Genomic DNA, 11859 nt, shown 5'->3' on the forward strand with positions numbered 1-11859 from the left:
GGGAGAGTCAACAGATGGAAGCCACTACTGAGAAAAAGGTACATGATGGCATGCCTGGAGTTTGCAAAAAGGCACGCGAAAGACTGAGTGTATGAGGCAAAAGATTCTGTGGTCTGATGAGATGAAAATTGAACTCTTTGTCCTGAATGCAAAGTGCTACAAGTGAAAACCGAGCACAGCTCATCACCCATCTTACACCATCCCTGCCATGAAGCATGGTGGTGGCAGCATCATGCTATGGGGATGCTTTTCAGCAGGAGGGACTGGGAGACTTGTAAGGATAGAGGGAACAATGAATGGAGGCAAATACAGACAAATCCCTGAGGAGAACCTGCTTCAGAGTGCAAAAGACCTTAGACTCCGGTGAATATTTATGTTCCAACAGGACAATGACCTCAAGCATACAGCCAAAGCAACACTGGAATGGCTTCAGAACAAGAACGTGAAAGTCCTTGAGTGACCCTGGCAAAGCGCCCAGACTTGAATCCCATTGAAAATCTGTGGAAAGACTTGAAGATTGCTGTTTACTGACGCTCCCCATCCAATTTGACAGAGCTTGAGCAAATATGCAAGGAAGATATTTTGTGTAGATTGGTGAAATTAATTTTTTTTTTTTAATTCATTTTAAATTCAGGCTGTAACAACAAAATGTGACAAAAGTCAAGGGATGTGAATGCTTTCTGAAGACCGTTTTTACAGCCATTTTTCCCTGCTGTGCAGGGGTTTGGCTTTTTCTTGAGGCAATGTTTTATGGCCGGATGCCCTTCCTGACGCCAACCCTGGTCGCCTCTTACGACACACAGGGATATGGTACACCTATTCTAACCGGGGCATACACCGGGACCAGTACACTGGTACTCATTTCGCCGACCTCGGAAGGATGACAGGCTGAGTCAACCCCCTGGTGTTAATTCAGCAGCCAACGGGGCTTGAACTCAGGACCCTTGGATCCCAAGCCGCCACCCTAACCACTAAGCCAACACCAGACTGCTTTCTGAAGGCACTGTATATATATATATATATATATATATATATATATATATATATATATATATATATATATATATATATATATATATATATATATATATATGTAGTGGACAAAAAAAGAAAAGGAAACTCTCAAGTCAATGAGGGACACCAAGCCAGGGCTCCCACACAGGTGTCTTTCTTTTTCTTTTTTCTTTTTTCTTTTTTCTTTTTTTCCACACAGGTATCAGATTGATATGTTAATTTTAAGCAAATAACATCCCAGCATGCTTAGGATCCTGTATATAAATGCTGCACAGGCCTGGTTGCCTATAATTATGGCTGCAAGAAGAGACCCTCCAATGTCCCCATCCAGAGAGCACGTGTGGTTGCCCATTGGTTTGATAAGCATGACGCTGATGTTATCCAAATGTCATGGTCGTCACCAGATCTGAACCCAATCAAGCATTTATTGGATATCTTGGAATGACACATTAGACAGTGTTTTCCACCTCCATCAAACAGGTGTGAGTCGGTTTACTTTCTCGTAGAATAATGGTGCCGCATCCCTCCTGCAGAGTTCCAGATGCTGGTGGACTCTATGCCACGGCGTATACAGGCCGCACGTGGTGGCCCAACGTCCTATTAAGTGACTTTACATTGGTGTTACCATTTTTTTTACATTTTTTTTTTTAAAATCCACTACTTGTGTGTGATTATATATAATATATACTGTATATGGAATTTCCACAACAACGATAACTGTCCTTTATGTACTGCATTAAATTTCATTGTTTTGATTTGATTATTCCTTGAAACACGTCCTTTGTATAATATTATTACTAGCAGAGTACCCACCCTCCAGGTGGCTGGAGATTGTGCATTATTTGCTGAAAAAAGCATAGTTTGTATATTGCAAAAAGACGCGACAGGTGTTTGTGTGGTATGTGTCTTAATGGACCGAGGGGGTTTAGAGGTGTGAGGGGTCTAAAGATCTTGATGGTCTAACTCTAAAGGATGCAAGGGGTCAAAATTGTCTGAAGGGATCTAAAATGCTCTGTATTTGATTTTTATTAATATATTTATTTTCAGATTCTATGATTGTTTCCATTGAAATGGCATGTAATCTGGTTATTCATGGGATCTCTATGCCTGGTGTTGGCTTAATGGTTAGGGTGGTGGGCTTGGGATCCAAGGATCCTGAGTTCAAATCCCTCTCGGCTGTTAAATTAATACCAGGTGGGGTTGAGTGCCTGTCATCATCCTTCTGAGGTCGGCAAAATGAGTGCCAGCATGCTGGGATACTGTGTCGGAGGGGTGACCCATCCAGGGTTGTGCCCAATAGCCAAGGAGACTGCTTAGGCAGCAACAACGCTCTGCGCAGAGTATGGTCCCAATGGATGGATGGATGGATGGATGAGACCTCTAATGAAAGGGAGACGATTCTCATTTGGCTCACCCATGCGTAATATGAGTTTCCCGTCCTAAATATCTATCTATAGTCCTTGGACTCGGAGTAGTTACCGGACAAAGTGATGGGTCTGATCCATCAGAATGTAGAATAACCCAAATAATAACACCTCTGAGAAATCTGAAGAATTTTTTTTTTTAAATCAAAAGTTTTTGAAACCTATTTAAAAAAAAATATTTTGCAGAAAACCAAGTAAGGATCCCCTGAGTGTACATGAAAATTTGGTGTTGGTCGGCCCAAGGGTCGGTGTCGGAGTAGTTACCGGACATAAAGACATTCAGACACACTTTTGTTTTTATTTATAAACTAGATGACCCGTGAACCCATTGGGTTCCCGTTGTGACAGTGGTTGATAAAAAAAATCATTTAAAAAAAAAAAAAAAGAAAAGCTAGCTCCAGCCAACTATACCGCTGATGTTTGCATTGATCAAATTCTCCCGAAGAGTGCTTGACTGAATCGGGAATTTTTTAATAGTTTTTTTCGTTGCCCGATTTGAATGAGACTTGATACTGCACACCACAGGAGAACGGTGAGTAAGGTGGCCCGAAAGTTTTTGCACTATCGTGTACCATTTTGGCTGTATTTCGGGAATATACATACATGATGAGAGTTTTAGTAATATATTGATAGATGAAAAGAAGAAAGAGATAAGATAATCTCGAGATTTTTAACTGTTTACATTTTATTTCATTTCTGTTGTTAATTATGAATTTTATGTTCATCTTGACAGATATTAAGTAAGCTGAACTTGGACCACAGGGATTGTTGTCATGCGTGTACATAGTCATTCTTGATCACGTGACTTGGTTGCTGATACTGCCATTTTGCATCACCATAATCATATCCAGCTCTCCAGCTATCCTTCCGCAAGATTCCAGCAGTTTGTTCTTTTCTATATTTGTTGTGATATCATGGTTTCACATCCAAATAAATGTATGCACATGAAGCACCTCCCAAGCACACCTTGTGGAAAGGGGTTTGGGGCTTGAAGAATAGCCAAGTGGTATGTGCACTCACCTCTGAGCTGCCTTGCTTGGGTTTAGAATCTCAACCCATACCAGCTATAAACTGCTACCCTGGTGTTTTACACGTCGGGCGATTCGTTAATCTGTGTGCCTTCCCATGGGCGGGCATTAAATTGCATGTCCCATCTGATTGCATCTGTTGGTGGACGTTAAAGATTCCACGGTATCTTATGTGAAGAATATGAAGAAGAAGAAGAAGAAGAAGCAGCAAGTCATCACTGACACCCTGGACCAATTCCTCAATCCCTGCACCATCAGTTGTCTCACATCGGAGTGGCGACTCATCCCGGATTGATCTGCTTGCTCAAGGTCTACTTTGGCAGAACAGCGATGCTCTGTAAAGAGTACAGAGACATGACAGAAGTAAATAGACACCATGATTTTAAAAGAATTTATTTATTTAACATTTGAAGTATATTTGATCCATTTTTTGCTCGCCTATTCGAAAAACAGAGAGCTATAGCGATACCCCCGGCGTGAGCGTCAGTGTGAAAATGTTAAAGTTTTTGGTGCAAGTTATTTCCTTTCTAATGTTTTTATCTACCACTATTTTTTTACTGATTACAACATACAAATACATATATTGCTTTAAAATTATTTGGATCAGACTTCACTGCAATGCTTTATAAAAAATATTATTAAACTAGTCTTTAAAAACTAAAAATGTATAAACAGGCGAGCATTGGGTGGCTTTGACACCAACTCTCTGGTTAATGATTACAACATACAAATACATATATTGCTTTAAAATTATTTGGATCAGACTTCACTGCAATGCTTTATAAAAAATATTATTAAACTAGTCTTTAAAAACGATAAATGTATAAACAGGCGAGCATTGGGTGGCTTTGACACCAACTCTCTGGTTAATGATTACAACATACAAATACATATATTGCTTTAAAATTATTTGGATCAGACTTCACTGCAATGCTTTATAAAAAATATTATTAAACTAGTCTTTAAAAACGAAAAATGTATAAACAGGCGAGCATTGGGTGGCTTTGACACCAACTCTCTGGTTAATGATTACAATATACATATATTGCTTAAAAATTATTTGGATCAGATTTCACTGCAATGCTTTACAAAAAAAATATTATTGGACTAGTCTTTTAAAAACGATAAATTTATAAACAGGCGAGCATTGGGTGGCTTTGACACCAACTCTCTGGTAATACATACATTGGTATTTGGTAGACTTGCCATTTGCAGATTTCAACGCTTTTACTCTTTCAGGCAGCAAACTAACAAGTTCTGAAATTTTCTCTTGTGAGATTTCTGCCCAGGCTTCACGCAAAAGGTTGAGGGGGAAAAAAGAAAAGAAAAGGAGTTTGCTAACTACATTACTTTGGCTGTTAGAAATTGCAAAAAGGTGAATTTCTGTGGTGACTGCTATGCAAACATCTTGGTCACCAACGCATTCACTTGCACATAATGGGAAACTAGTCTTTATAAGGGTTTGATGTTGATGGAAAAATATGTTCAGATTCTCCACCAAATGTTGATAAATTCAGCCTGCTTTGGACATGGACTCGTACCCGAAACGTGATTTTACCCTTTCGTCCTCACTGGTTAGCATACCTGTCAACATTTGTTGCACTTGCACATCTCTCACACACACCAAAGCTCCATTTGTCCCAGTCTTTGGATTTTTTAAAAACTTTTTATTCTTGCATGTTTATTACTTGCATTCAACTATAATATTCAGTTTTCCAACCTTTTTTTTTTCTCTCCATCGCTGTGTCTAACTCTTCACTTTTGACGTTCTTTCCTATGCAGCACAAGGCCATGGGGTAGCATCATTGGCTGAGGGCATTGTATCCCACTGATCCAGTGCCCTCTGTAGGTTCGAGCAGGAATTTGTTCATGGTGCCGGCGATAGTTCTCCTATTCTCTGCAAAGGAAGCTATGTGATCTTTAATGTACACTAACTAATATTGGTAGACGTGACACCCAGTTTAACATCTATCCGAGGAACGGCACACACATAAATGAATCTCCCTGCCTGTGAAACATTGGGATGACAGTTTACATCCGGGTAGGGATTCAAACCCAGGCAAGACAGCTTAGAGAGGAGTGTGCATACTTTTCGGCCATCCTGCCAGCCTGACTTTTTGATGTCATACCTTCTTTCCTCCTTTAGTGTCATTCTCATCAACTTTATTTCCCACCCCTTCATCCCCCACAACCTCCCAATCACTTCCCTCTCTTTTTCCTCTCTCTCCTATTTGTCTCCTTCCTTTAATGTGATTCACTTTTTCTTCATCGTCCCTCATCCCCACCTTTGCATACCTAATAAGTAAATGGCCCCTTTGCTCATCCGCCAACCCACACTAGTAAAATAAAGTGAGTGTACAAACACCCTGCAACGTGAGCTGAAGGAGGCCTTCATCCTGCAGTGTAGTGAAATAGCTTGGTTTATGGTTTATGCGTTCTCTGATTTACCATACTTATTGTATTTACTTTCTCTGAATCGCAGCCGAGTTCGGAGACACAACGAGCCTGAAAATGCCGAGGAAGAAACCGTTTAGTATCAAACAGAAGAAGAAGCAGCTCCAGGATAAACGGGAGAGGAAGAGAGGTAAGTTGCCTGGTTTACTTTGGAAAGCAGAGCTTCAACTTGGTGAGCAAAGCCCTGATAATTCTCCATTGGGTACCGATGATGATTTATGGGTTTATAAGCTAAGTTGTTCCGTTGACCCGTGCACAGATTATCACACAATGACGTGACTGTGTAGATGGTGGAAAAACTGGCATGCTGTCGAGAAAATAATAGGACTGTATGTCCGACCACAATGCCCACGCCAAGCTCGCTTTCACGAAAGCCGCGTGTCAGCGAAGCGGCCATTTGATCAGAAATGCGAGCTTCTGTCATGGAGATGATCTTAAAAGCACTGAAAATGCAATGTTTTTCAGCAGCAGCGAAGCTTGTAAAGAGATCCAGATTAATGATGAAACACAAACCCGATTACACACATTTGGACACTCTTCTTGCTGTGGATTATCCCGGTCATTGTTGAGACATTATTGACAGACTAAAATGTAAGAAATTTTTAAAATGGACACCATGAGGGCCAAAAAAGACCAATAAAACCTTTACTGCCCTCGATGGAGGAGAGGGCATTGTTTTTGGGTTGGTTGGTTTGTTTGTCTGTCTGTCCGCATATAATGTGCTGATGTAGGCCATAAATGCCACCTGGTGGTATTCAGTATTACACGTTATCTCTTCCCCTCCCCCCCCCTAACCGAGTACCTCTATAAGGTATGTATGATTAGAATGGTGAATACATCTATAGAGAACGAATGTACAGGACTATAAAACCCCACAAAGCAAGTCCTGGAGAGGTTCTGCAATCCGAATACTCTTTCCAGTTTCAGCATGCAAAGCAATAGGGGGGGGGGGGGAAGTGGAGATGGGGAGGTACAAAATGTTTGGTTTTAATCTTTAAAAAGATGTTTTTTCCCATCCGAAGTTCAAATGTAAAAAAAAAAAAAAGTGTGTGGCGTGTACTGGTGCACCTATGAACACACACTACCAGATAACCCCTTTCCATAAGGCTGTTTTAAGGGAATTTTTTTTTCCATCAGAGGTTGGAATATTTAGGTCTTCAAGCCCCCTTCCCAACCCCAAGTCCTCAAATTCGTCTCTGTGCTCTGTTCCTCCCACCCTCCTCTCCTCCCCCCCCCATGCCCCACTCACCTCTCCCCTCTCCTACACCCTTTGTGTTCAAGTCTGCAAAGCCTCAACTCCCTTTCATAACTGTGTCCCATCTCTGCCCCCCCACTCCAAATCCTTCTCCTCCCCTCCCCTTTCTTCTTCAAGTCCTCAACCCTCTCTTCACCCCATGTCTGCAGCTCACCCTTTCTTCATGTCCTCACCTCCCCCCCTCCCAAAGCCTCAACCCCCCTTTCCCAACTCCAACTCTCTGTCCTCCACTCCCTCTTTCTTATTCATATCTGCAACACTACTTCCACCTTCCTCCTTAAGCCTCTTCCCAGGCTGCACCAAGAAGGTGGAGGGGTGATGCCGAGCATGACCCATTTAACGAACAGTACAACTAATTCCCAACATAGCCTAAAAATCTTGCATTTACATCATTATATTCAAAGATCAAACGGTTCAATTCCTATGCCAATGAGTCGCTCCACTCCGGCTAATGACTGATCCATGAATACACACAACTTGTACAGAACTACATCTCGATGTAATTTAATTAACATGTGGGTGAGAGGGAATAACTCCATATAGAGGGCCTCTTCTTCTTTCTCTGAGAGTCTACCGAAGTCTTTTGAGTTTATGGCCCTTTCTGCCTGGTATCAGACCCCCCTTCTCCACCGCTGTCTATCAGAATCCTGGGTCCCAGCACCACAATGTGCTTCGGTGATCACAGGTCATTCCCAGGACCTGGTTCTTACCGTGGCCTATTATTGCCTCTCCATAGAGAAGTTCGTCATGACCTGGAGGGCCTACAATGAACAAGCGATGGCCCTTGTGGCCCAGCAAGAAATTAAACTTGGTATTGACACAATGGCCCACATGGCCTTCAAAAGAGTCTTTGGCTTTTATGGCCCACAAGAAAGAACACAGCAGGTGACAATGGATGGCAGATGACACATCAACTGGCTGCCAAGGTATAGCATAAAATGTCTGGCAAGGCATAGTCAAAGCAAAGACTGGTAAGTGGGGTCGGCAGATGCTGTTGGCCGGCCTCCCTCCACTCCTAACTATCCTCTCCTTTGTTACTCCCCTCGCTGTGCCTGTAATCCCCACTACTTTTCACACCTCACACCTGCCACATCTCCCACCACAGTCTCCATTCTCTCCGCCATTTGCTGTTTCTCCCCTGGAACAGCGTCGGTTCTTTCACTCGGCCTGCCCTGCCTTGTCGCCAATTACCCTCGTCTGTCCTCATATCGGTACTCAGCCTGCCCATCTTAGCCATTATGGCTTCAAATTATCGACTTGTCGAGCTGTGCCAGTGATGCTGGCCCACTGTCTCGTGGCATTCGTTTGTTTGGGGACATCGGGTTAGCTGGTGGGGAATGAAAAAGACTACCAGGTGGTCTGGATAATTCAACCAGGCCCTCAGGAGGTCCACTACAATGTCTGTTTGGGTCGCGGAGGCGTCAAGCCAGCACGTGCCCTCTTGGTCCTGCTCACCCTGACCTGACATAGTGGTGGGCTCCCAACAAGATTTTTCACTGCTGCGCACTGAAATTTTGCTTTGAGGCACAATCTCTCATACTTCAGGTCCAATCCCACTCAATGACATCAACGTTACGGTCCACAGCTCGGTCCGCATAACTCCAGTCCGAACTTGGTGAGTCGCGTAGCAACCACGTCCGTTTCCCACTATCTTTTTAAATTTTATTTTATCCTTTTTTTTGATTCTAAAAAGTATCCCCCCCCTCCCCACCCCCAGTAGGTCGGGAGCAGCAAAAAGGACTATTGGCATTAAGCCCACTGTTAAGCTGCTCTTAATTTTTACCTCCACCACCAAAGGTGAAGGAGGTTACGTTTTCACCTCTCTCTGTGTGTTTGTTTGTGTGCAGGATATCTCAAAAAGTTGTTGACGGATCCAGATGAAATTTTGTAGACAGGTTGGGTTTCTGACAAGGAGTAACTAATGAGATTTTAGTGAAGATCCGGATCTGGATACTCTACTTTTTTAAGTGATTCTTCACCATTGAGAGATAGGGCTAAACTGATTATATAGCACGATATCTCAAAAACTTGTGGACGGATTCGGATAAAACTTGGTGGACAGGTTGGGTGTGTGACCATGACAAATTGATTCGATTTTGGTGAAGATCCGACAATGAGAATTTTTTTTTTAAATGACTTCACTATTGAGAGATGGATTTCAAAAACGATATACAACATATTTCAAAAATGTATTGGGCCAGATATGTTCTCGTGGATCATGCATTACGGGGTGGAGGTATGCGCTCTACCAAGTGCCCTTCTAGTTTTAATACAGGGTGGGGCATTTATATGTGACGGTTTTATTATCCTTGGAACTTTTTTGTTTCTAAACCAAATAAAATAAAATTTTTATACAACATCGGCACATACTTCAAGTTTTTAAAATCAGTTTTGATTCTTTATTTCTTAAAATTTACATCAGATAAATGGGCCCCTTTCAAATTCGTGCATATTCACGACAGCGGATCATCATATTGTTCATTACCACAAGCAATGTCTCTTGATCAATGGAGCGGATGGTTGCAGTGGTTTGCCTTCACTTCATCGATCGATGTTGGATGTTCCTTATAAACTTTGCCCTTCAGAAATCCCCATAGGAAGATATCTGGTGGAGTTAAATCTGCCAAATCAAAGTGTGCCTCATCTGTCATGATGACCTTGTTTGTGAAATTGGCATGCTCATTGCATGAAAAAAAAAAAAAATCTCATTGCATTTAAAATGCTCTATCATTCAAAACTTTCAAGTATTATCTGTAAAACAAAGAAAACAATAATTAGTTACGTATGCCAAGACTGCTTCCGGCTAGAAAGATTGTTAATGTGTCTGATATAAATGCCCCACCCTGTATGTAATACTCATGTTGGATTTGCTCGGCAGACAAGTTAAACAACGTATTTTGTCAACTGAATGGAAAGTGATGTTTGGCTGACATGAGTGTTAGCCCTTCATTCCTTTTGCTATTATGATTTCATTAAACTGCTGTCAAATTACGTTTATAACCTTTTGGCAGAAATAGATTAAATCTCTGAGAGTTATTACCATGCTCCCCTTTTAATTTTACCAATGGTGGAATATAACCCAGTATTTCTCACCACAACATAAACTAAACTGAAGTAGGATTGTTACGTAGTTGCACTTCATTTTCAGTTATCGGTTTTGTGCATCAATTTAATTCAGCTTGATATTTGAAGATAATGGATTTGAATCCCGACAGTCTTGAGTAATTTACCAGTAGTACCTTGATTCATTGACTCCCTCTCAGACACAAAGTTCCCTTCACTCATCTCGTTTGCCCTTTCTGTGATTTACAGGAGTGGCAGGAGGTGGTTCAAGTTCTCAGAGTCGCAATGGGAGTCATGAACGTCCTGCACAGTTTTCAGATACCTCTGATACTGATGCACCGAGTGTCCGCAAAATGAATGAACAACCAAACGCAGCACGCCCTACAGAAGGCTATGACCCCAACCGGTGGGACATCTTTCATTCCCTCACTAAAATGCAGTGAAACGTGTATTATGTAATCATCCTTTCTGCCACTATTTTTTCATTGAGGGGCAAGAGACAACAAGGTTCTGAGAGGAAGTAGGTGTTATAAGTTTGTGAGCTTGAAAAGGCAGACTAGTATGAAGTCTGCGTTGACATTTGTGAAATATTTTGCCACCATATCATCATGGATAAAGAAATTGGACCTGTAGTTAATGCATTGAGTGCAGTGTACGAAAGTGCTGAATTTGAGGAACCGACGAGCATGGCAAATTTATGAGCAGTTTAACCCAAGTATAGTGACCTTGTCTTGGATTGTGCACGTGTGCACACGCACGAGTTTCGGCATTGCTGTAGAAATTTTGAAGGATGAGACGTGTCAGTTATACGTGCACCGATGCATTGGAATAAGAAGAGCCAGCAACGTGCACACACATACTTTCAATACTCCGCCAAAAGATAAATGTATTGATTTTGACATCGACCATGCCTTTGAGTAAGAGATGCATTATTTTGGATATGCAAACAAATTTCACTGGAAGAATGTTTTCAGTTGCACAGATTGAGGAAAATACCATCATTATCATTTGCATTAGAATTGCAAGTGACAGGGTGCCTGAACATCTTAAATATCTTTATTTTAACTTGTGTGAGCACAATGTCAAACGATTGTTCTTGTACCAGGCACAGAGTGAATTGTTGTTCTTGCATAGTTTCTTTGTTGGGTGGGAGGGGGGAGGGGGGTGGGGGGTGGGGGGGGGTTGTAGTGGAGGGTAGCTTATATATATATATATATATATATATATATATATATATATATGTATATAATATATTTTCTTCTTTGTCATTTTGAAACGCTGGTGAAAAATATGCCAATTTCAGGAAGGATAATGTAATGTTTGGTTTGGAATTGTGCTGCAGTGACGATGCTGTCTTGAATATGCAGTTTAGAATTGACGTACATTAAACCCTCATCCCTCGTCCCACATGGTGGTTAGGTTCCTGGAAAATGGCGCTTGTGGCAAAACCGTGTTGCGCAAGCTTAAAACCTTTTGGGATAAATGGGGATCATGTAACAAGGCTACGGAGCATCATGTACGGACAAATATTTTGTACTTTTTTTAGGTCATCTCTATCATCTCAGTAGAGATGACCTAATAATAACAGTCTCAAAGTCTGTCTGTCCGTCCACAATCAAAC

General features: G+C 41.6%; 1 protein-coding gene across 3 annotated transcripts in view; it reads left to right on the top strand.

The window, feature by feature from the left end:
• GNL1 (G protein nucleolar 1) overlaps nucleotides 1-11859 on the top strand; it is a 79405-nt gene that overhangs the window by 8557 nt on the left and 58989 nt on the right. For all 3 annotated transcript variants that reach the window (XM_085845230.1, XM_085845222.1, XM_085845240.1), the window contains exons 2-3: nucleotides 5949-6050; nucleotides 10488-10644. In XM_085845230.1, the coding sequence (XP_085701356.1) occupies nucleotides 5978-6050; nucleotides 10488-10644 (230 nt within the window). In that variant the 5' untranslated portion in view covers nucleotides 5949-5977. The remainder of the gene's footprint in view (nucleotides 1-5948; nucleotides 6051-10487; nucleotides 10645-11859) is intronic.

Source organism: Eptatretus burgeri, chromosome 1 (genome assembly GCF_056783735.1).
Source record: "Eptatretus burgeri isolate ZD-2024b chromosome 1, Ebu_testis_v1, whole genome shotgun sequence".
NCBI classification, from domain to species: Eukaryota; Metazoa; Chordata; class Myxini; order Myxiniformes; family Myxinidae; genus Eptatretus; species Eptatretus burgeri.